The sequence below is a fragment of the Danio rerio genome, chromosome 22 (genome assembly GCF_049306965.1).
Source record: "Danio rerio strain Tuebingen ecotype United States chromosome 22, GRCz12tu, whole genome shotgun sequence".
Taxonomy (NCBI): Eukaryota; Metazoa; Chordata; class Actinopteri; order Cypriniformes; family Danionidae; genus Danio; species Danio rerio.
In genome coordinates, this window is record NC_133197.1 from 25,754,531 (window position 1) to 25,779,636 (window position 25,106).

The 25,106-nt window shown below is 35.0% G+C and overlaps 2 protein-coding genes and 2 long non-coding RNA genes across 9 annotated transcripts in view; 2 read left to right on the forward strand and 2 right to left on the reverse strand.

Moving 5' to 3' along the window:
- The window catches only part of LOC793843 (sialoadhesin), a 48,600-nt gene that overhangs the window by 20,381 nt on the left and 3,113 nt on the right, over positions 1–25,106 (reverse strand). For 3 of the 6 annotated variants that reach the window (XM_073937723.1, XM_073937722.1, XM_073937721.1), the window contains exon 6: positions 24,885–25,094. In XM_073937723.1, the coding sequence (XP_073793824.1) occupies positions 24,885–25,094 (210 nt within the window). Of the gene's footprint in view, positions 1–18,895; positions 19,116–21,257; positions 23,923–24,019; positions 24,084–24,661; positions 24,759–24,884; positions 25,095–25,106 lie in introns of those variants that run through there. The other 3 variants (XM_003201082.6, XR_011010736.2, XM_073937724.1) reach the window with 3 other exon arrangements.
- On the forward strand, positions 111–13,093 carry LOC141380201 (uncharacterized). Its single transcript, XR_012397838.1, has 3 exons — positions 111–1,380; positions 11,028–11,296; positions 11,507–13,093. It is a non-coding gene; the product is annotated as an uncharacterized lncRNA (long non-coding RNA).
- Positions 2,295–7,603, reverse strand: LOC141380200 (uncharacterized). Its single transcript, XM_073937448.1, has 4 exons — positions 7,456–7,603; positions 6,780–6,932; positions 6,242–6,526; positions 2,295–2,983 (listed from the first exon to the last, which is right to left on the reverse strand). The coding sequence occupies exons 1-4, from the start codon at positions 7,472–7,474 to the stop codon at positions 2,667–2,669; spliced, it is 774 nt and encodes a 257-aa protein (XP_073793549.1). The 5' UTR covers positions 7,475–7,603; the 3' UTR covers positions 2,295–2,666.
- Positions 14,887–17,839, forward strand: LOC141380280 (uncharacterized). Its single transcript, XR_012398042.1, has 3 exons — positions 14,887–15,148; positions 15,219–15,306; positions 16,743–17,839. It is a non-coding gene; the product is annotated as an uncharacterized lncRNA (long non-coding RNA).

Below are 25,106 nucleotides of genomic sequence, written 5' to 3' on the forward strand. Positions count from 1 at the left end.
ATAAAAATAATAAACTTTACGAAGATGTATCATTAGATTAATATTATAAATTCAAACCGCAAAGAACAAAATAACTTTAAATATCTGGCCGCCAAGTCCCGCCCATTTCCGGATTTGTCTTTTCCGCGCCAACAGAGCATTATGCTGCATCTATTCATGAGTTCGTGTTGTAGCAGTTTAGGTAATGTATTTTCGCGAATGTAAATTAGTAAAAATAATAGGTTTAATCAGATGTGTAGATGAGCACATTTTTAAGATCACTTTGAGACAGTTTATATTAGTGAAACAAGTCACGTCTGAAATTAATACTGTGAATGCAAAGAAAAAGACAACGAAAAGCATGAAAATGGTGACATCTTGTAAAGACGGCTACATCTGGTAAGTATATTATATTTATTTTATCCATATCCTATTCAAAAAATAACATCAATAAAAGTAAGTTATTATTGGGCTATTATAGCATTTGCTTCAAGTTTAACAATTATTTTAAGCACTTACAAGTTTCACCCTCTTATAGTACTGTAAATGTTTAAACCTTTTAAATTTAAATTACCTTAAAAAAATTTTAAACTATTGTTTTATTTAATATAGAAGCAGTCCTCAAACTTAAAATAAGATGACTATAAATGAGACTGAGATTATTTTAACTTGTCTATTTATTTGTTTGTGTGTTTGTTTGTTTGTTTGTTTGTTTGTTTGCATTGCCAAAGCTAATACATGTTTATGAATAACTTTACTACTTATTTGCAGGCAGTGCAAGAAGTCATGTAGACGAATTTGGAAGTGTAAGGACGAAGTCTATATTTTTCCATTCTCATGCATGTCATTTCAGTTGGATGAAGTGTATTTACAGGCAAGTTTTCATATGATCTCTACAGCATATTTTCTATGATCTCTAGTAGCCTGTTCTCTAGTATTCTACATATACATTTTTTTCATTCAGTTTTTTTACTGTAATATAACATTGCATTATTTAGATTTCACAAGGTCTCCATATACGACAAGTGGATATGATGTTACCATTGTGTGTATATAAATAATATAAATATGTATACTGTTGATGTCAGAATTGTTGCCCCACCCCCCACCCCCCCCCCCCCTTTGAATTTTTTTTTTTTAAATATTAACGGAGCAAGGACATTTTTACAGTATATCTGATATTTTTTTTTTCTGGAGAAAGTCTTATTCATTTTATTTCCACTAGAATAAAAGCAGATATTAATGTTTTAAAAAAAACAGTTTATTGGCAAAATTATTAGCCCCTTTAAGCTATATGTGTATTTTTTTTTGATAGTCTACAGAACAAACCATCATTATACAATAACTTGCCTAATTGCCCTAACCTGCCTAGTTAACCTAATTTACCTAATTAAGCCTTTGGTAACACTTTAGAATAACTATCCGTTATAGGTAGTTTATAAATCATTAACAAACTGTTAGTTAATGGGTTATAAGTGACTTGTTAAATAATAGTTAATAGTTTGTTAATTGTTTATAACTATCCGTTACAACTAGTTAATTGACTATTAATAAACTGTTAGTTAATGGTTTATAAATGGCTTGTTAAATAATAGTTAATAATTTGTTAATTGCTTATAAATATCCGTTATAACTAGTTAATTGACTATTATTAAACTGTTAGTTAACAGTTTATAAATGGCTTGTTAAATAATGGTTAATAATTTGTTAATTGTTTTTAACTATCCGTTATAACTAGTTAATAGATTATTAATAAACTGTTAGTTAATAAGTTATAAATGACTTGTTAAATAATAGTTAATAGTTTATTAATTGTTTACAACTATTGTTATAACTAGTTAATAGACTATAAATAAACTGTTAGTTAATGAGTTGTAAATTACTTATTAAATAAAAGTTACTAGTTTGTTAATTGTTTATAACTGTACCTTGTAGATGGCCAATAGATAACTTACAAGCTGTTAGTTAACAAGTTATAAATGACTTGTTAACAGTATTTTAATGATTTATAACTATACATAATACATTAGTAATAGATCATGAACAAGCTGTTAGTAAATTACTAACTAAAGGCTTGTTAAGTATCAGTTAATAGTTTATATATGTTATTGGGACGTTATTCTAAAGTTGCAACTGTTCATCATTTATTAACTGTTAGTAAATGAGGAATAGTTGCAACTTTAGAATAACGTCCCAATAACACACATAAGCTAATAACTAACACTTAACTAATATATTAACTTACACTTTACAGATCAGTTGTTCATAGTTTGTTAACCATCTACTAATACCGGTGAAATTTTTTAGAACAGCAAATGATGGAACAAGTTCAAGCTACAGAAATTTGATGTGATATTTAAAATATTATTTTTTGTACCTTAATCTTGTTCCACTCATAGGCTTTTCTGTGTACTGTATTTTACAAAAAAAAAAAAAAACTCCACAGATGAAATGTTGAACATTGTGTTTAATGTATAGAAACACACATGGCAGAACAGCAGTATATAACAAAATACAAACCCATGAGGTTTGGGCACTTTTGGTGCTAAACATGAAAACAAAATAAATAAAAATCTAGCCATTGGCAATATTGATATGAACATATTTTAATCACACCTTAGACCCTCTATACTGAGTAAACCAGACCCAAGCCACAACCAAACTGCTCTAGGGCACCATCCTAACACCTAAGCTTTTGTAGACAAAGGAATCAGTTTTCCCTTTTTCTTTTGATGTTCAACATCCCTTAAAAGGTTTGGATCATTATTGAACACTTCCAGACATTTTTTTGCAAAGTCTTGAAGTCGTTGCTGTGGTGTATGAGCAACCAGCAACTCCTTGTACTTCTTCGGGGCCACAACAGCCAGCTCACAGATTGGGGCATTGGCGACGATGGTATTTCGGTCAACACCGACCTTTCGATATGCCACACTCAGCTTTTTTCCTTTCTTGTACGCCTTAAGGACTTTGCTGTATCTCTTGATGACCTCCTCAGGATGACGTGCTGAAACGGATAGAAATTTAGTATAACAAGCTTACAAGTAGTGAATTGAACAAGTGAAACACGCAAACAGATGCAAAGGGGTTGCAAAAAGTAATGAAGATTACATGAGCACCGAGCAATTGTAGGGTCCAAGATAACATACCCACCAGGAAGTGCATTTAGGAAAATAAACTTTAAACAGAGAGAGAGAGAAAGAGAGACAGAGAGAGAGACAAAGAGAGAGAGAGAGAGTATCTGAAGAGTATCTGATTTACTGGAATGAAGCAGCCGGAAAACAAAGTAAACTTAAATGTTATTTAAACCTAAATAGAGATTATACCACAGCAACATATCTGAGCGCAGTAAAGGACAGTAAACTAAGAACAACAATGACCAAATACAGGCTGAGTGCTCAGTCTGACTGTAGAGACGGGCAGATACAGACAAAACTGGCAACCTCGAGAGAGACGCATCTGCGCACACTGTGCCCAGGCAGAGGTGGAGACGGAGATCAGAGAAACATTTTACCCCAAACCACAGAGCATTTACCCACAATTTACAGAGTTAGAAAATAAAACTCAGCTTCGATATTTACTAATGGAAAAAATTGACTGTGTCCTTCTAGCGGCATTATATATTATTGCCTGACACAAAAAGTGAGAGCAGACCAATAAAAACAGGAGCACACACACACACGCACACACCTAGATTATTATAAATGAATCACTGTAAATATACTGTTATTGTTTTTATTACTGTTTTATACTAAAATTTTGATTGTTAAATGTACACTTTATTCTAATCTATTATTATTTTTGTATTGATTTGTATGAATAATATATGTTGAATAATAAAATAATATATTGAATATTAATGGGATATATTGAATAATATGATGTAATGTTGATATTTTATTTAATTATTATATATAAATATATATATTTTTTACTATTACTATTTACTGTGTTTACTGTTTTTTATTTTGTGTATTTTATGTAAACTTTAAAACTGCTTTGGCAATACATTTGTAACATTAGTCATGCCAATAAAGCAATTATTGAATTGATTTGAGAGAGAGAGAGAGAGAGAGAGAGAGACACGTAGATTATTATAAATTAATCATTGTAAATTTACTGATTATTACTACTGTTTTATCCTAAAATGTTGATTGTTAAATGCAGTTTATTCTGATTTATTATATATATAGTGGTGCTGTCAATCGATTAAAAAATATTAACTGATTAATCACACTTTTTTTTATCAATCGCGATTAATCGCATTTAAAAGACTGAAAATTGTAATTTTGGCTATTCTAATGTAAAATTAATGTAAACGCAAGACAAAAACTATTTAAATTCAAAATACAATTCTTTATTTGAATTTTTGTTTAACTTGTAACACAGATTTCTTCATGTAAACAACACCACAATAAACCATCAAGATCCTGGCTTGACAGCCATATTTATTACAGAAATTAAAACACAGGCATGTTAATGCAAATTGAATTTTAAAACAATTAATGCCAATAAAAAAAAACAAAAAAAAAAAACATTGATTTCCAAGTTGGATTTTAAGTGGACTGCAAAAAATGCCAAAATACAGGCATTGCAGATAGGGAAGTTGGAAAATTAAAATTATTAATAATAATAATAATAATAATAATAAAGAATTGAATACAAACAATTGTACTCATTGTAAAGTTGTATTGCTGTGAGTTGAGAACATTTATTATAAAGTAGAAACAATTTTGTTTGCGCGCACAGACACACAGACCAGGGCCGTGCACAGAGGGTTGGCCCGGTGGCTAGAGCCACGTACCCCTCTGCCCTCATTGGCTTAGGTGCCCCTCTCAGGAGGCACTTGCTCTTCCCTTTGCGATCGCATTGCAGCACCTGCTCCTGTAAGGGTCTGTGCTCTGTGCATGGGCCTGACAAACACACTCAAAGACAGACACACACACATAACGCCCGCAGGACTGCGCAGGGAGCGACACGCATGATCGCATTCATCAAATTTGCTTAAACTAAGAGTTCTAAAGTATGGCTGTATTTCACAAGGATTCTGACACAACAGCACGTATAACACGCTTTCGTTGCGTTTAAGGAGGAAACACGTCAAACTTACTGAAACATTGGAGGGCTCATGCTGAAAGGCATTGGAATGCCTTTGACAGCTCGTGACTTCATTGACACTTTCTTTGTAGCCTACATTTACATAAGACACCAATTCTCCGATTTTAATATGATTAAGATAATACTTCTATTAAGAGTCTACTATGTAAGCAGCGATTTGATCACTTTAAAGGACCACCGAGTCACAGAATGCGGAGGTTTTTCTTTCCAATCGGTATGCGGTATCAAATTCCATTAAAACAAAAGTCAAAAGTTAAAAATGAAACTTTCATCAACTTAATTAAATTGCATGAAACTCTGGAGAGCCTGGTGATGCGACATTATTTGTTTTATACTGAAACTTGCCTTCAAAAAATGCTTCCTTGGTTTTATCCATATTTCTTTGCATGTTTACCACACGTCGGGCACAACAGGAAGTAAAAAAAAACAGCAACTGCGTTAATTGCGTTAACATTTTTTAAAGCGTTAATTATTTCAAATGAATTTCATGCGTTAACGTAACGTAAGTCCCTTGATTAATCTAGGGTCGCAACAGCAGAATGAACCGCCAACTTAACCAGCATATGTTTTCATATTTTTTTACTCTTCCATCTGCAACCCATCTCTGGGAAACATCCATACACACTCAATCACACTTATACACTATGGACATCCTATTATGGACAGCCTATCCAATTCACCTGTACCGCATGTCTTTGGACTGTGGGGGAAATCGGAGCACCTGGAGGAAACCCACGTGAACAAGGGGAGAACATGCAAACTCCTCATAGAAATGCCAACTGACCCAGTCAAGGCTGGAACCAGCGACCTTCTTGCTGTAAGGCGAAAGCACTACCTACTGCGCCACTGTGTCACTCCGTTCTTTTTAATGTAAACTTTATAAATGCTTTGGCAGTACATTTGTAACATTTGTCATGCCAATAAAGCAATTATTGAATTGAATCGAACTGAATTGAGACAGACACAGATGTCTATTGTCTGACTTGCTGTTATTTGCTTTGCCAACACTGTATTTTAACGGTCATACTAATACAGCGCTTTGAATTTAATTGAATTAAATTGAGAGAGACAAAGAGAAATAGATAGACTGATAGAGAGACACACACAGAGGGGAGCAGCCTTATTTCCTTTCTCTCTTTACACTTACCTCTGCGCTTGCCATGGTGCCTTTTTTCCTTCTTTTTTTTCTTCCTCTTGTCCTTTTTCTTGTGACTTTGGTGGTGGTGCTTCTTTTTCTTCTTGCGTCTTTTCTTTGATTTCTTGTCTGAATCAGAAGAATCAGTTGATGAGGATGATAAGCTGCATGAAGAGGAACTGGATGGACTTGAGGACGAAGAGGAGCTGGATGGACTGGAGGATAAAGAGAAAGAAGATGCACCAGGAGACAACTTGGCAGAGGAAGATGTGTCAATTGTCCAACCGTCATCTGTGCCTACAACATAATAGAAAATACAATAACAAATGCATTACAAACTATGATGATACAAGTCGATTATTATTATCTTCCAGATATTAACTGTGTATTGTTTGGGTAATAACACGCTTATGCTCGGATGAAGGTCTTGTCACCGTGAAATGTTGGCCTTTATACCACTTAATTTTTTTTTTTTTTTTTTTTGAAGCACCCAAGTATGATTGTCAGGTGTGCAAACATGTTTTCCCAAGAAAGTGTTAGGCCTACTTACTTTGACCAACTTGTTGCTGGAGGGAGTCTGTCTCCTTTGTCAGGTCACTGATTTTTTCTGTGACTGTGTGCTGCTTCTTCTTGGCCTCACAGATCTGAAGCTGCTTATTCTTAATATGTAAAAATGCAGTTGGAGCTACTGTTGCCTCAGTATCTGGAATAAATAAATAGAAATGATAGAACATTAAAAAAAAGCTCTAATCAAAAGAGCCAGATGAAGGTAAAACAAAATAATGACCAGCTGGCTCAAGATATCTGCACCGGCTCTCTGGATGAGTGAACATAAGTGTATAACTATCATCCATCATCAGTGAATATATGAATGGATATGTACTATCATTATATACATACAGTATACAGTATTTTAGGATATGTCATGGTAATGGTACAATATATATCTTGATATTTTGACTAAACATTGAGTTAAAGCATATTATTGTTTGACTATTTTGCAACCAATTCAGTTAGTCTAGACTAAGTTTTACCAGCTCGACCATATACAGCATACTGGCGCACGACAGACGCAATAAAAAGCGCGCAACACACACATACACACAATTAGTTGGACACTTCACTAATCTGTTTGTATTATGCAGTACATATCTATTAGTCCGTGTTATCCTGATCATCTTTACATCTTTAATGAAAAGAGAGCAAACAGTCTTAACGTTACTTACCGTCATCGTTGTTGTCCATGTGCACAGCATGGTCCACACGCGTGGCTTTCTTTTTACTGGAAGTACCCGCTGTTGATTTCTTTCTCCAGACAGTACCTGGATTTATCTCGCTATTTTGCGCGTCACCGCGGGGAACACTGGTACCGGACATTTTACCAGACCGCGTATTCATTCTTCATCAATGCTAATGCGAGCTAATCGTAGGATGGGAGTGTCTGTGTAGGTTCACAGGTTGGTGATTGACAAGTTGATAACGAGCCAATATGATGGAGGAGGCCAGATGGCTCCTCCTCCAGCCCGCGAATAGAATTACGATTGGCTTGTTTCACGTTCGTCACCCCCGACCTATAATATTCAAATTAAATTCAAACAATCCGGCGGGAGCTACTAGCTAGTCACAGAGACTCGGGAAGCTTGTCATATTGTAAAATCGTAGGTAAAAATGCCTGGTTTAGCCACTGAGCTAAGGGAGCTTATAGAAGGCAGAACTAATTCTAAAAGAAGACACAGAAAAATAATTGAATGGATGCAGAAGAAGAGGCTTCTAAGAAGATGGATGAGATGTCAAAAATGCAAACACAAGATGAAATTAAAGGAATCAGTTTGTGTGGACAACTATGCATGGTAAGTTAATTCTTATTGCATGAAATGACAACATACATGGGCATTTTGGTCCAGAATTCTAGTGAAAATGAAATTTAATTTAACTATATTTAATCTGAGCTGATAGGAGTGCCCAATATATCTTAATTCATGTTTACATTAATTTCTAGAAATACACTTTTGTACACTGCACTAATACTAATGTACAAAATCACACGTCAAAATGTGCGCTTATAGATCTGCTGTTTTTAGAACAAAATACTGAAAAAATGAAACACTTTAGAAACATAATAACTCACATTTTATGGGGGTTCCTGGCACAAAATATTTTTAGATTCTAAATACACATTAATTTGGGAGTCCTTGACATGAAAATGTTTGCGAATCACTGTTCTGACCACTACCCTGGCCTGTGTCATCCATATCTTTATTTGTGTATTTCTTCAGGGTTTGCAAAAACCATAACCACAGAAGGAGGAAACTGAAGAGGTCAATTAGACACAAATCTATGTTCAGCAAGTCAAAGGTCTCCCTCTTCAACTGGATGCGCTTTGTGTACAGGTATGCTATGGCACAGTTATAGAGTTTTAGTCTGTCTGTCTATGATAAAAAAGTATTTAGTTCAATAGAAATACTGTATAACTATGCTGTCATAAACAAAAACTGGAGACTATGTACTAAAGCTTGTGATTATTATGTTATGTAGCATCTCTAGACTCATGATGATAACAGGTGCTTGGAGTTTTTTCACTTTTGTGATTAATTTTGCTAAAAGGTGTAATTTACAGCTTGAATTCTTAACAGTTTAATGGAAAATGTTTATGATAGGCAACATAGGAAATATGTTTAATTGCTGTAATTTATAGGATGCTGTGTCGGTCAGCATTAGGCCTGGTGGGGCAACATGAGTGTCTGACCCTACCTCTTGAAGCTCAATGACAATTAGCATTCTCAATCTATACGCTCTGGCAATGAATATTAATATAAGAAAGATTTTACAAATATCCTACAGTATTATAAGTCCTAAATGTATTGATAGAGCTCTGTATAGAATTCCAAAACATATTTTCCATCATTGATGCTGTTTTTGTTTACACAACAGTGGATAATTTTCACATTAAGTGCAGTTGATGCAAACTATGTCTTTCAAACTAAAAAGATCAAAATACCTGTGCTATAATAATTATTTTCATGGTTCTATCAGATTTGCACAAGGCCTGCATCTACGTCAAGTGGACATGATTAATGACGACATTTCTGGAAGCTCAGCAACCCTGTCCAAGATGGCTCAAAAGCTGCGAGATGTATGCACTACTGCAATGGACAGATATCAGCAAGCAAGAGGCCAATACATTGGGGGGCGCCAGCAGTTTGTCACCGTTGATGAGAGCCACTTTAGACACAAAAGAAAGGCAACCACTATTATTAAGATAATAATGCAAATTACCATTGAATACTAGATTATTAATTTTGTTTAAAAAAAAATAATAATTCCTAATATTTTATGCTTCAACAGTATGGACGGGGACGAATGGCTGGTGGGTGGAAGAGGAAGAAGTGGGTGTTTGGGATGCTAGGTGTAAACCGGAGAGGGAGAAGACATGCAAAGCCTGTTCTTCGCTTAGTCGAGAGAAGAAGAAGGGGAGATCTAGTGCCACTTATAGCTCACCATGTCAAAGTAGGATCGACAATAATAAGTGATGAGTGGCGGGCTTATCGCAATGCTTTACCTCAGCTAGGTTACACCCATTTCACTGTCAATCACAGTGTGTCATATGTTGATGCCCAAACAGGTGCACATACTCAGCACATAGAGAGGGCCTGGAGAACGGTTAAGGAAAATGTGTGGAGACTCAGGGGGAATCGTACAGAGGAGTTACTGGTAGACCATCTCAGAGTTATTGAATGGCATGAGTGGCTTGCCCGAAAACATCGCAAAGGGCCGTTAGGAAGGATAATTCATGACATTGCTGTGATGTATGGACATGTACCTCAGAATTTCTGTTTATCCAGAGTTTAGCCCCAAAAGTGCCCAAACCTCATGGGTTTATATTCTGTTGTATACTGCTGTTCTGCCATGTGTGTTTCTATACATTAAACACAATGTTCAACATTTCATCTGTGGAGTTTTTTTTTTTTTTTTTTTGTAAAATACAGTACACAGAAAAGCCTATGAGTGGAACAAGATTAAGGTACAAAAAATAATATTTTAAATATCACATCAAATTTCTGTAGCTTGAACTTGTTCCATCATTTGCTGTTCTAAAAAATTTCACCGGTATTAGTAGATGGTTAACAAACTATGAACAACTGATCTGTAAAGTGTAAGTTAATATATTAGTTAAGTGTTAGTTATTAGCTTATGTGTGTTATTGGGACGTTATTCTAAAGTTGCAACTATTCCTCATTTACTAACAGTTAATAAATGATGAACAGTTGCAACTTTAGAATAACGTCCCAATAACATATATAAACTATTAACTGATACTTAACAAGCCTTTAGTTAGTAATTTACTAACAGCTTGTTCATGATCTATTACTAATGTATTATGTATAGTTAAAAATCATTAAAATACTGTTAACAAGTCATTTATAACTTGTTAACTAACAGCTTGTAAGTTATCTATTGGCCATCTACAAGGCAGTTAAAAACAATTAATAAACTATTAACTATTATTTAACAAGTCATTTATAACTCATTAACTAACAGTTTATTAATAATCTATTAACTAGTTATAACGGATAGTTAAAAACAATTAACAAATTATTAACTATTATTTAACAAGCCATTTATAAACTGTTAACTAACAGTTTAATAATAGTCAATTAACTAGTTATAACGGATAGCTATAAACAATTAACAAACTATTAACTATTATTTAACAAGTCACTTATAACCTGTTAACTAACAGTTTGTTAATGATTTATAAACTAGCTATAACGGATAGTTATTCTAAAGTGTTACCAAGCCTTTAAATGTCACTTTAAGCTGTAAGAAGAGTCTTGAAAAATATCTAGTAAATTATTATTTATGTCATCATTGCAAAGATAAAATAAATCAGTTATTAAAAATAAGTTATTAAAACTATTATGTCTAGAAATGTGTAGATAAAATATTCTCTCTGTTAAACAGAAATTGGTGGAAAAAAAATAAACGGGGCTAATATTTCTGACTTTAACCCTGTATATAGGTGACGAAAATGAATGAATGAATCAATATATATTTACATATATATTAGTTACATAAGTTGTAAGGGTAATAACAATGGAATGACACAAGGAGAAAGTACTGAACTACTGAAATGTATTTAATACTTCATATTACTGTATATTATAGTAATAGCAGCTTAAAGACGATTTAAATTTTTGAGGTAACTGTTACTTACCCCTAATCTCATTCTAAATCTAAAAGAAATTATTTCATTCATTCATTTTCTTTTCGGCTTAGTCCCTTTATTAATCCGGGGTCGCCACAGCGGAATAAACCGCCAACTTATCTAGTATGTTTTTACGCAGCAGAAGCCCTTCCAGCTGCAACCCATTTTTGGTAAATTAATTAATCTTATGAACACATAAAATATTTTTGTTATGAAGTATTAGAGAAGTGCCTAAAATATACCATAGTTATTTTAAAATTTAGGATGAACAAAAGCCTTTGAGTTTGCAACTTAATGTGGGTAAGTAAATGATGTAATATCGTAATATATGTAATGTTTTTAAACATGATAACAAAATGCTTTATTTTAATACGTAAGTTAAAACTTTTATTAATAAATATTTATTAAACAGTTTGCGAGTGCTAACAGCCAGTGAATGCAAGTGAGAGGAATTTAAATCTGTTGCCTAGTAATTTGTACATAAACATCCCTTCTGTTTTTGTAGGGTTTAAAGTATAATTAAAATTGTCATGACAAGAATGAATGAAATTGCACCATTTTAGCATTGCAGTTTAACAAAATGGTGTGCTTTGAACTTAAACTTGGTGGTAAATGAGCTATAGTATAACTACAAGAATTTAGCCAAGAGATTCTAACTCATAATGCAGCATTTTTTTAAGTTAATTACAGAGTGAAAAATCCCTAGAAAAGTCTGAAAATTTGATTCAGAAAAGGATGCAATTTCTTTTAATGGAATTTGTGTAGTGTTTATACATGTAGATAAAAAAATGAACATTGCTCCATTGCTCTAATAAATTAAATTGCCACAAGTATTTTTATAGACTCACAATATTTGACTTTATTTTAAGGCTGCATGGCTTTTGACTATTCAGAGTTTTTGAAAAGGTTTAACTTAAATTTCTTTTTTTTTCAGTATGGCAGAGAGCGTTTTGGAGGTCCGTGGAAAAGGAAATGCTGGGTATTTGGAATGGTTGAAATTTTGCCTTCCCGAAAACCTGTTTTGCAGCTGGTGGACAAACGGGACAAGAAGACCCTTATACCAATCATAGCAAAACATTTCAAGAAAGACAGCATCATTCATAGTGATGAATGGCGTGCATACTCAAGTTTTTCAGAGAGGATACCTACATCACACAGTGAACCACAGCATTAGTTTTGTTATTCCATCATCACGAGTACATACACAATACATTGAAAAGGCATGGGCAAACTACAAAAGGGAAGTATGGAGACTGTGTGCAAACCGGACAGAAAAGACGCTGAAAAACCATCTAATATATATAGAATGGACTTATTGGTTGGGTAGGAAACACAAACAAGGGATTCTTGGAAAGGCTTATACATGACATCAGTCAGCTCTACCAGTGTGTGTGTATACAATTAAGGTCAGAATTATTAGCCCCCCTTTGAATTTTGTTTGAAAATGATGTTTTAACGGATTCAGGAAATATTCACAGTATGTCTAATAATATTTTTTTCTTCTGGAGAAAGTCTTATTTGTTTTATTTTGGCTAGAATAAAAGCAGTTTTGAATTTTTGAAATCCATTTTAAGGTCAAAATTATTAACCCCTTAAAGCAATATGTTTTTTTACAGAACAAACTATCTACAGAACAAACCATCGTTACACAATTACTTGCCTAATTACCCTAACCTGCCTAGTAACCCTAATTAACCTAGTTCAGCTTTTAAATGTCACTTTAGGCTGTATAGAAGTGTCTTGAAAAATATCTAGTAAAATATTATGTACTGTTATCATGGGAAAGATAAATAGAGTTATTAAATATATTTTGTTAAGAAATGTGTTGATAAAATCTTCTCTCCATTAAACAGAAATTGTGGAAAAAAATAAACGGGGCCTAATAATTCAGACTTCAACTCTCTCTCTCTCTCTCTCTCTCTCTCTCTCTCTCTCTCTCTCTCTATTTATATATATATATATATATATATATATATATATATATATATATATATATATATATATATATATATATATATATAGTTGAAGTCAGAATTGTTAGCCCCCCTGAATTATTAGCACCCGTTTATTTTTTCCCCAATTTCTGTTTAATAGAGGGAAGATTGTTTCAGCACATTTCTAAGCCTAATAGTTTTAAAAACCTATTTCTAATAACTGATTTATTTAATATTTGCCATGATGACAGTAAATAATATTTTACTTGATATTTTTCAAGACACTTCTATACAGCTTAAAGTGACATTTAAAGGCTTAACTAGGTTAATAAGGTGAACTAGGCAGGTTAGGGTACTTAGGCAAGTTATTGTATATCAATGGTTTGTTCTGCAGACAATCAGAAAAAAATAGCTTAAAGGGGCTAACAATCTTGTCCCAAAAATGATTTTAAAAAAATTAAAACTGCTTTAATTCTAGCCGAAATAAAACAAATAAGACTTTTTCCATAAGAAAAAATATTATCAGACATACTGTGAAAATTTCCTTGCTCTGTTAAACATCATTTGGGAAATATTTAAAAAAGAAAAAAAAAATCAAAAGGGGGCTAATAATTCTGACTTTATTTCAACTGTGTGTGTGTGTGTGTGTGTGTGTGTGTGTGTGTGTGTATATATATATATATATATATATATATATATATATATATATATATATGAGCAATATCACACGAGTAGCAGTGCGATATGGCTGTATATCGGCACTGGTGGGAGGCGTGCGTTAGTGTCCCCACCAGTGCCGATATACAGCCATATCGCAGTGCTACGAGTGTGATATTGCGTTTATTCAACAGTTTGATGGCATAATTGTGGATATAAAAACTAAATCAAACATGGTTAGTCTTAAAAACCCTTTAGTATGAGGAACTACTTTCTTCCGCATTGGATTCAAATCATAAGCTGACAGTTAAACAGCTGAGCAAGCATCTTTTAAACTTTAGATCTGTAGTGTCTGCTTTCTGCTGGCTGTATGTGGGTGGAGTAATTGACAAAGGGTAAAGAGGCTGTACGGGTGCTGATATTACTTAAATATATCACGGCTATCAGCCAATCAGATTCGAGAACCAGACAGAATTGTTGTATATATATATATATATATATATATATATATATATATATATATATATATATATATATATATATATATATATAAAGAGAGAGCGAGCAAGAGCCATTTAATGTTCAGTTGTATTTATTGAAATTTTTGACAGCAATACATTAAAAGCAATTGAAGGAACTAATGACTCTGGTATTTATTTCATGTTTTTGTATGTGTGGTACTGTTGTGTCTGTCTTCAAATACTTGCACCAGTGTTGCTACTACCTGTCTGTTGACTATCTGCTGAACATTTACAGAATAGTAACCATGCTGTCTGTGATGTTGGCTCCTTACAGTCATTCAACAGCATTTCTTAGGTTTTCACTTCATTTTGATGGGCCTAGTGTGACAACAGATGTATACATCTTATAAATGTAAGCTGAATTATAAATCATTATTGTCATAATTTGAACGACACTTTTTTGAAGCATATTCAGATGATTTCTCTTTATACGTATGCGCATTATGAGCCACATATTGTTCGTTGATAATTGTTATTCAGATAAGTGGTTTGTTAAATCTCTCAAAGGGACCGAGGAAGACACACGCAACCTTATTTCTTGGCGTGCTGCAAATGACGGCCTATTTACAGGCCGTCGAAACGCGGCAACAAAGGGATATGAGTAAGTATGCATGAAATGCTAATAATTTTAAGAGTGATGCTATAAAACATACTTGTTTGTGTTTGTAAAGGGCATTTATCTCCCAGTATGGCCTGGAGGGGAGAGTAACCTCTTCCTGGGCCAAAAAAAAATGGGAGAACCTCAAACAAAAATATAAGGTAATAGCATGATTATTCAGTATTTACCTATTGTTATAAAGTTCTCATGTATTGCCCATTGTTGTTTAGTGAAGACTGCTTAGATCATTGAATGTAATTTCTTAAGGGATAGCACTGGACAGTTTTGCTAGCAGGGGTACTTACATGTTTATACACACACACACACACACACACACACACACACGTGTTTATGTGTGTGTATACATATGTCTGTTTATATGTGTGTGTGTGTGTGTGTGTGTGTGTGTGTGTGTATATATATATATATATATATATATATATATATATATATATATATATATATATATATATATATATATATATATATATATACATATATACATATACATATTTGTAAAGATTACAAGATTGCTTATAAGTTTTCTAAATGGGTACCAAAAGGAACATTAAGTCCATTTTATACAAAAAGTGAGACATTATACTGTTTAGTTATACTGTGTAGTTAACCGTTAGATGTGTTGTGCCACAGAAATGTTATTGAGAACCACTGCTGTAAATCTTTTTCATTGTTTTTATGCAGGACCTAAAGTGCCCCAAAACAGGAGTCAGCACTGAGGGGGGTGAGAGCACTGCTGCATCCTGGAAGTGTTTGAGTTTAATGGATGAGGCAATTGTGGAAGGCCATCCGTGACTCCACCTGTCCTCATTGCCTCATCCTCCCAGGCTGTAACAGTGCTCTCATCTCCCTCTTTGGTGCTCCTGAACAGGAGGGGGAGCAACAAACTATTGCCTCTAAAAGGAGGCGCCAACGAGAGGGCAGTGACACTTTGGTGCAAGTATTTCGTGAAATGCAGGAAAGGGATGAAAGGCTGGACCGAGAGATGATGGAGAGGGAGGAGAGAAGAGTGAGAGAGGCCAGAGAGTGGGAGGAGAAGAGAGAGAGAGAGGCCAGAGAGCGGGAGGAGAAGAGAGAGAGAGAGGCCAGAGAGCGGGAGGAGAGGAGAGAGAGAGAGGCCAGAGAGTGGGAGGAGAAGAGAGAGAGAGAGGCCAGAGAGCGAGAGGAGAAGAGAGAGAGAGAGGCTCAGCTGAGGGAAGACAGGAGAGACCGAGAGATGGCGGCCAGAGAAAGCCGTTTTCTGGCTGTTCTTGAAAAATTTGTCAATAATAAATAAATAGATGTATTTAAATGTATTAATATTTGTTTAATTTGGAAAAGTCATTTTGATTTTGTTTTATTTGTAAGTTCATGCATGTAAAAGCATTTTAAAAAAATCTCACTTACATATGTTCCATGTTGTTAAATAAAAGTACTTTCAATTACTCATGTAGTGTTTTTTGGTTAGAGTTGTGGTTAAGTTTAAACTATTTACAGTAACTAACTGTCATGAAATACACTTCTTTATAAACATTTTATCAGTCTGTACATACAGACATTTTTTAACTTCATTTCATTGTTTTTTTTCCCATTTTATCAGTTAGTGGATCCTGAAGTATAGATGGTCTGCAAGTGCTGGAGCATAACACATTGTTGCCATTCTGTCTCTGTCTTCTGCCCCGCAAACTGCATCCACTGCCTCCACATCAGCTTCATCCTCATCAACACTGTCATCCGTCTCATCTGGATCCATGATGTCTCCATTGTTTAGGCAGATGTTATGCAGAACTGTGCAGCAGGCCACAACCTCTGGTGCATAAAGGGGGTCAATCTCAAGGGCTTTCAAAAAGATGGAGCGCCACCTTGTTTTCAGAACCCCAAAAGCCCGCTCTACAACACAGCGGGCTTTTGACAGGTGGTGGTTGAAAGCCTGCTGGATTGGTGTGTGTAGAGAATGTCTGTAGGGGGTCATCAGTTTGATAGGCTGGGACAGACAGGGGTATCCTCCATCGCCCACTATACACCACCCAGGGGGAGGATAAAGCCTCTGGTAGTATATGGGGCTGTGTTTTAGCACCCTGGCATCATGAACAGACCCAGGGAACCCTGCAAACACATCTAAAAATTTGCCTTTGTGGTCACAGATAGCTTGGAACTGTATTGAATGAAATAATTTTCTGTTTAAGTAGCAGAGAGAATCAGTTGATGGTGGCTTCAGGCGCACATGACATCCATCGATGCTGCCTACCACCTTGTTGAACACTGCAGACCCAGCAAGCCTGGCAAATTCATTGCCTAATGAAGGTAGGTCATCACCAGAAGGGATAGCTATGACCTTTTTCATTATGCGCAAACGCTTGAGCAACAACACGATAAGATGTGGTGCTTGCCAACCAAAACAAAAACATAAGTGTCTCCATAACTGAACCCCAGCCATGGTCGCTTTCTTCACCCAAAGCTGTCATCAAACTGTTGAATGACTGGCGAGAGAGACGAAAATCAGGGCGAAGATCACTGACACCATCAAAATAGGTTGCCAGAAGAGGAACAGTGTTGTTTAGCTGGCAGTATTGGTTTGCCCTCTCTCTCTAAAATGAAATAACAAAGTATATATTACAGATATATTTCAATATTTATGTTCTTTTTTGTTGTTGTGCTGACTGGAATGTATACAATAAAAACAAGTGGTCTTTTCAATGGTAGTCAGTGCGTTATTTTATCCCAAAAATACAGTTTTACACACCTGAATTGAAATGAAAATGAGTACTGAATTAAAATTTTGAAATATTAATGTTTGCATTGTTAAATATTAAAATTATGGGAAAATAGCTATTAACTTGCATATTTAATGTTATTATGCTACCTTTGAAATTAAACAAGTTAATGTAAGTTATCTTATGTTTAAGTTTGGGTACAATTGCCTTTGTTTGTAATACTGTAAAGAATATGAAGTCAAGAAAATAAGTACATTTCTACATTAGCATTACAATACAGGCTGTTGCTACGTTTCTCCTCTGCGAGGCACTATACTCATGTTTACATATCCATCAGCCATGATGGCTCAACCTTCACCACCGTCACTTACTGCATTTATTTTTGCCTGTGCGAGCAAAAATATCCAACGACGACGATTACGTCTTCTTCTCGTAACTTTTGTTGTTGTTACTGGTACCATTTGGATAGCTAATATTACGTTACAAACGTAACGTCATTCGCCAGTGACGATTTTAATTTCCGGTTAGTACAAAACCGTAGTGTGCCATTTGGGACAGCACTACATATATATACTATCCTGTTGAGTGTGTAAGTGCATAAGTACATAGTGCATGAGTGCATAGTGTATAGTGTGCCATTTGGGATGCAGCTTTTGATCTACAACCTGTAAGTGTTTTTGTTAGTTAAAATTGATTGTGACATGTAAAGTGTCTAGCGTTAACGGTATGCTGTAGCAATGATGTAAACAATGCGAAATGCTGCTTTGCGGGCAAATGATTGAGCTACAAATTCATATTTATCAGTCAAACTGCTGTAAACACACACACACACACTCCACCAGCACGTTCGTGTCTCTTATGTGTAAGTGTGCACGGGACTGCACTGATTGTCTTCAGGCAGCTTTTCCATGCCTTTCACATCTCAGATAATGAAGTTGCAAAAGATATGTGAATGATTTATATTACTTACACCTACATATTCCAGATATATATGCAAGACGTCGTGTAACGCATAGTTAAAAAATACAGGTTAGCATACCTGACTCGTGGTCGCAGCAGAATAATAAATCAAGGGTCAACAGGTAGCATCCCACATCTTGTGCTTTATTCTTCTGTCATAATATATTACAGAAAATAACTTAATCCGAGCAGCAGAGAAAAAGAAAAAGAAAGTCCCGCGCACATGCGCTTGTTACAGAAACTTCACACATTCACACACACATAGACGCAGACAACATTCACACCGCACACACAATGGCAAACTCTTAAAGGAGCCGCACCCCATTTTCACTCGCTACAGACACTTGTCAGATTTTATTTTAGAGTAGGCAGGAGGTTGACTGCATGTTTACACAGCAGAAAAGAGTCACTAAAGGGCGGGCCTTTTAGAGGAACTAGGAAATATGACAGTCGTTTTCATGTTAGCTGAGTAGCTGTGTATAATCAAAATGAGATATATAAAAAAATAGCGCGATTTCCTTCAAATGAAACATGAGCACACATTACTTTGCATCTTATAAACACAACCAAGCCTTAAAATTACATTGTGGACCACCCCTTTAAAAGTGCAACTATACTTTTTTTTTTTGCTACCGCTGTACTTGTAGTATACTTTATAATAAATACATTAAAATGCAAACCAACACATTTAGAATGCACTTATTTGTGCTAATTGTGCTTTAAACATACTAGCTAAATTTCAAGTACATTTGTAATATATTAAAGAGCACTTCTTTTTCACCTGGGGGCACTTCTTTTGGATAAGATTGTTTGCCAGATGTTTATGAAACTGTTTCTCTTTCAGTTGCCAGAGATGTATTTAGGGGTAAACAAATTTACAACCACACCTAAGTGGGGCTGTTGAAATGTTTAACCACTTAAACTCTGCGGACCCGGTACCGTGACATCATCGACTTTCGCTTTCAGATTTAAAGGGCTATAGAGTTGCACCAGACCCCCGTAAGTGGTGTCGTTTGAAAGTGTAGAATCTATATTTTATGCACATATGCATCACTTTGGTTTTTATCATACTGTATAAAAGTTATTTACACTTAAATACACAGTATTTTGGATACCCGAGCTAGGTATTTTACATTGGTTCATTTTCATATTTTTTATATGACACATGTACAAGTTATAGCTCAAATGAAAGCTCTTGCCGGTGCTCATACAGTTCTAGCATTCTTTTTACTGAATTATATTCATATGCCAAACAGTTGTTGAATGAATTGTGGTGTTTTCGTGGAGCAGAAATGTAAACAATACATTCAATAAGCAGCCCCAGATAGCACAGACAGCTGTCATCTCTTAGCTTATGCTGTGCCCTTCAGGGCCATTCTCCTCTGTTTTTGAGGTGATGTGCATAAGAAATCCTTTTATATGTCTGATGTGGTCCAAACACAGTGAATTATGTTTAATCAAACAAAATAATAGTGAAATATGTAAACAAGGATCAATCTCTGTGGCTTGTATAGCACCTCTCATTAGTTGAAATGTAATAACTTTTGCATAGATTTTGGTAGAGACCTTTTTCTTTTTTCGTATGATTACAGACATGTGCAGGAACCACCAAAATTAATTAAAGCACGCTAGACCACACAGAACCTAAAAGGTACACTTTCAAATTTGAGTTTATTAAAAAAATACAAAAAGTGCCTCTTTTTTTAGGTGTTTATTATAACACAGACGACATATACAGTTATTTTAAACACTTTCAATAGTGTTTTTTTGAAAATTCAAAGGGTTTTCTTTAAAATGAAACCAAATTTTTGCATTTACACCTCTTTATGTGGATTTGGGAAGCTTTTAAATTTGGGTAGGCAAAATCCAGGCAGAAATCCCCAAATAGCAGCAGAGTTAAAGTGGTTAAGAACAATATGCCATCACTCTGCCTTTTAAAGCTTCTTTTTGCCCTCAAACGAAGAATGAGAAATACTTGATTTACTGCATGATGATGAACCCTATAAGCTTATGCTATGAAAGTTATGAAAGTAAAAAAATATTCCTATGGGTTTTTTGTTTTTTAATAAATCACTAATTTCTATAGCACTTAGAAAATGCCTATTATGTCAAATCAGCTGTACAAACAAATCAGGCAATGCCACACAATCATCACACATGGCAGGAATATCAGAGTGTGATCAGATCAGGAATATTACATTGATTTTTATAAATAAACAAGACTATTCATACTGAGTGAGATTGACATACAAAAATAAAGATTGTTTTTAATTACCTAATGACAACCATTTCAATTCTGAAGTATTTCTTTTCTTTGTGAATTAGTTTTGAATTAATCAAATAAAAACAGTGATTCGAAGATACAATAATAAAATTCACTTGCTTTGTTTCCAAATAAGTCAGTTGTCTTGAAAGAATCATAAACGTTTGCTGCCATCTGCTGGTGGTTTGATTTTAGATTTATTTACATATTCCAGGCCTGAACCAGCCATGGTGAAGCACAAAGAATAAAACATTTACTGAAATATTACATTATTATTATCAAAAAAATTCAGAAAATAACATTCAGATATTTTTGTCGGTATCACATACCCCTAGGCACCCCTGGATCTCTTTGGAAAATCAGATCATCTTGGGACTCATCAAACCCCAAGAAAAAGACTAAGATTTCATTAAACACCACCTGTGCCACATGCAAGACCTAGGTACATAAATTATTACTATAGCTCCTCCTCAATATTTAGCCCCCTAACAGACCTGAAATGGACCTCCAACTTGAGACATCATTACAGGCATTACAGACATTAAGGCAGACACTTGTACCTTGTCCGCTCCATGTACCTAACTTCAGCTGGGTATAAAACAATTTAGCTGGCTGTAAAGAGGCACCTGCAGTTGGATTTTATTCATCTGCCATGGGAAGTTTGAAAAGCTTATTGTAGTTTTGCAACTACAATTTATATGTAACATTTTGCAAATATTTCCTTTCCTTTTTCTGTTTATGCCAACAAGTGAAGTATTTAACAAAACATATGTTGTACATAAAGATATAAAACACAACAGTTTAGACAATCTGTATAAGGTGCATGGTTGCATAAGTTGGCAGGGAGAATATCCTCCAATTAAACATATGCTACACAGCAGGGACTTAACCGAAGGAAAGTAAGTAAATAGGGTTTGTCGGATAAGGAAATAAACACCAGATCCAGATAAAAAAACAATAAATGTAAGGATCCTAAAGTGTTCTCTATTTTTGATCAATTATTGGAGAAATAATGGTGAAAAAAAAGAGAACAAAGTAGGAATTACAAGTTTTCATATGTGCCTCCCTCTTGTTAAGGGACCTAAAGTAATGGGACAGAATCATAAATTAAACTTTGACTTTTAATAACTTGGTTGCAAATCCTTTGCAGTCAATTACAGCCCGAAGTATGGAATGCATAGACATCACCAGACGCTGGGTTTCATCCCTGGTGATGCTCTGCCAGGCCTCCAATGCAACTGCCGTCAGGCCCTGTTTATTCTTGGGACATTTTCCATGTAGTTTTGTAATCAGCAAGTGAAATGCATGCTTAATCAGATTCAGCTTAGGGGATTGACTTGGCCATTGCATTACAATCCACTTCTTTTCCTTCAACAACTCTTTGGTTGCTTATGCAGTGATCAGATAATATTGCCTGAAACACTTTAGAATTCATTCTGCTGCTTTTGTCAGCAGTCACACCATCAATAAATACAAGAGAACCATTCTGTTCCATTGACAGCCATACATGCCCACCACCATGCTAAGGATCATAAGCAGATCTTGATCTCATCTGTCCATAAGATGTTGTTCCATTACTGTGAAGGCATTTTCTGCCCTTCCTGTTTCTGAGGCTCACCAATGGTTTACATCTTGTGGTGAACCCTCTATATCAACTTTGGTAAAGTCATCTCTTGATTGTTGACTTCTACACACATACACCTGCCTCCTGGAGAGTGTTCTTGATCTGGCCAACTGTTGTGAAGGGTTTTTTTATTCACCAGGGAAAGATTTCTAATCCACCACAATAGTTTCCATGGTCTGCTGGGTCTTTTGGTGTTGCTCAGCTCACTGGTGTGTTCTTTATTTTTAAGAATGTTCCAAGCAGTTGGCCTGGCCATTTCTAATGTTTTTGCTATCTCTCTTACGGGTTTGTTTGTTTGTTTGTTTTTTCAGCCTAATGATGGCTTGCTTGTCTTATAGTGACAGATCTCATCTTGAGAGTTGATAGCAACAGATTCCAAAAACAAATAGCACACTTGAAATGAACTCTGAACCTTCTATCTGCTCATTGTAATTGGGATAATGAGGGAATAGCACACACCCGGCCATGGAAGAGCTTAGAAGCTAATTGTCCAATTACTTTTGGTCCATTAACAAGTAGGAGGCACACATGCAAACTGATGCAATTCCTATACCGTTCACCTTATTTGGATGTAAATACCCTCTATCTAAAGCTGACAGTCTTCAGTTAAAACACATCTTGTTTGTTTCATTTCAAATCCATTGTGTTGGAGTAAAGAGCCAAAAAAATTTTAGAATTGTGACAATGTCCCAATATTTATGGACCTGACTGTATATGCACTGTACAGTTCTGCCTGGGACAGTTGGCATTTCTGTGTGGAGTTTGCATGTTCTCCCCATGTTGGCATGGGTTATTTATACAGTCTTTGAACTGTGAATTGAATTGGGTAAGCTAAATAGTCCAGAGTGTATGTGTGTGTGTACTGGGTTTCAGCTGGAAGAGCATCCGCTGTGTAAATTTGATCTCCACTATACATCCATGAATGTTTGACAAGAGAAAAAGCTGGGTCACATAATGTCGGTCTGCAATTATTAGGTTGTGGCAAGTAGCTTTTTGTGGAGGTGGGAGTCTAAACTAATCATTGGCTAAACATCACAGCAGAATAATGAACATCATCTGTGCTTGATTGTTCACCAGTAGTCACCACAGATGTGTCCTTAATGTCTGACTTCTTGAAATGTATACTTGAGTAATGAATGTCCTGATTCTTTATGTGATCTTGCTGTGTGCAGACCGTAGACAAAGGAGCAACAGTTTCATATACTAGGGATGAATCCAACTAAATTGTAGCAGAAAAAAGGCAAAATGTCAGTGACTGGAAAGAAGATGTTGAAGTATATGTGTGTGGGTTAATCAGTTTGGTTCTTTTCTCTTACCTGTACAGCCTCTTTTGTGTGCTTATGTTGTACCGATGACTTGTTTTTTCTTCTCCTGCTTAAACTGCATAATAAAAGAAATATATATATATATTAGGAACCCAAATTTATTGAAAGAGTTTGTTATGAAAATAATCACATTTGAAACTTGAAAGTCCTCCTAACCCAATCAGACCAACTTCTGAAATTATGCTGCAAAAATAGCTTGTTCTAAAACCACAGCAATGGCTTTCTGAAAACTCAGCTACTTGGCCCACACGTTTGAGGTAAAACAAAAAAGAAAAACAGAGATATTGATAATGCAAAGACATAATCATATAAGTAAACAAAAGTTGGGTTGTTTAACCCCTACAGCTTTACAAGCTATTCTAAAGACTTTTAATAGATGGGAAGCATTAACAAGGTTTGTTTAATTCGGGCTGTAGCAGAGTTTCCATTCTAACAGGAAGCAAATATTTTACAACAGGAAACAAGAAAAGCATAGTGGGAGTCATGTGGGTGTATATTTGCTACTTCAGAGTTTATTCTGCAAATGTGTTTCCATCTTCCATTATTTGCAATATCCTTTTTTTGCACAAATCCAGAACCACCACAAATGAGCATACATTTTGTTTTTTAATAATAAATGTTGTTGCTTTTTACCTGTAATACAGGACTCCAATGATAAGAAGAATCAGAAAAATGAAGAGTACGATCAAGGTGTTCTGTAGAGCTGTAGAACTGTGTTCAACTCGCATTTCTAGCATATTACAATTTTAGAAAAGGTGTAAGGAAAATGGCTAATATGTTTAAGAATTAAATATTAAGTTTGTTCGCTGAAAACATAGACTCTTCTCCTTGAAGAACATGTGATAGAGATGTTTACCTCCTACAGCACAGGAGAACTCTTGAAGCTCTTCTCTGCTGAGTGAGTCCAGGTACAGCTTGTTGTCTTTAGTAAATCCATCTGTGACCTGCCGTCCGTTCTTGTACCAGATGTAAGTGTGTTTGTTACTCAGAGTGCATTTAGTTGAACAGCTTAATATCACCTTTTCTCCTTCTGATACAGTGTCTGGTCTGCTTATCACCTCTGTATCTAAAAAAAAAA

Bases quoted from the DNA above. Each gene is read 5' to 3' on its own strand.
- LOC141380200 (XM_073937448.1), bottom strand. The intron at 6,527-6,779 runs GTAAGTAGGCCT...ATTATGTTGTAG, and splicing joins CCAGCAACAAGTTGGTCAAA to GCACAGATGACGGTTGGACA. The intron at 2,984-6,241 runs GTAAGTGTAAAG...TATCCGTTTCAG, and splicing joins GCACCATGGCAAGCGCAGAG to CACGTCATCCTGAGGAGGTC.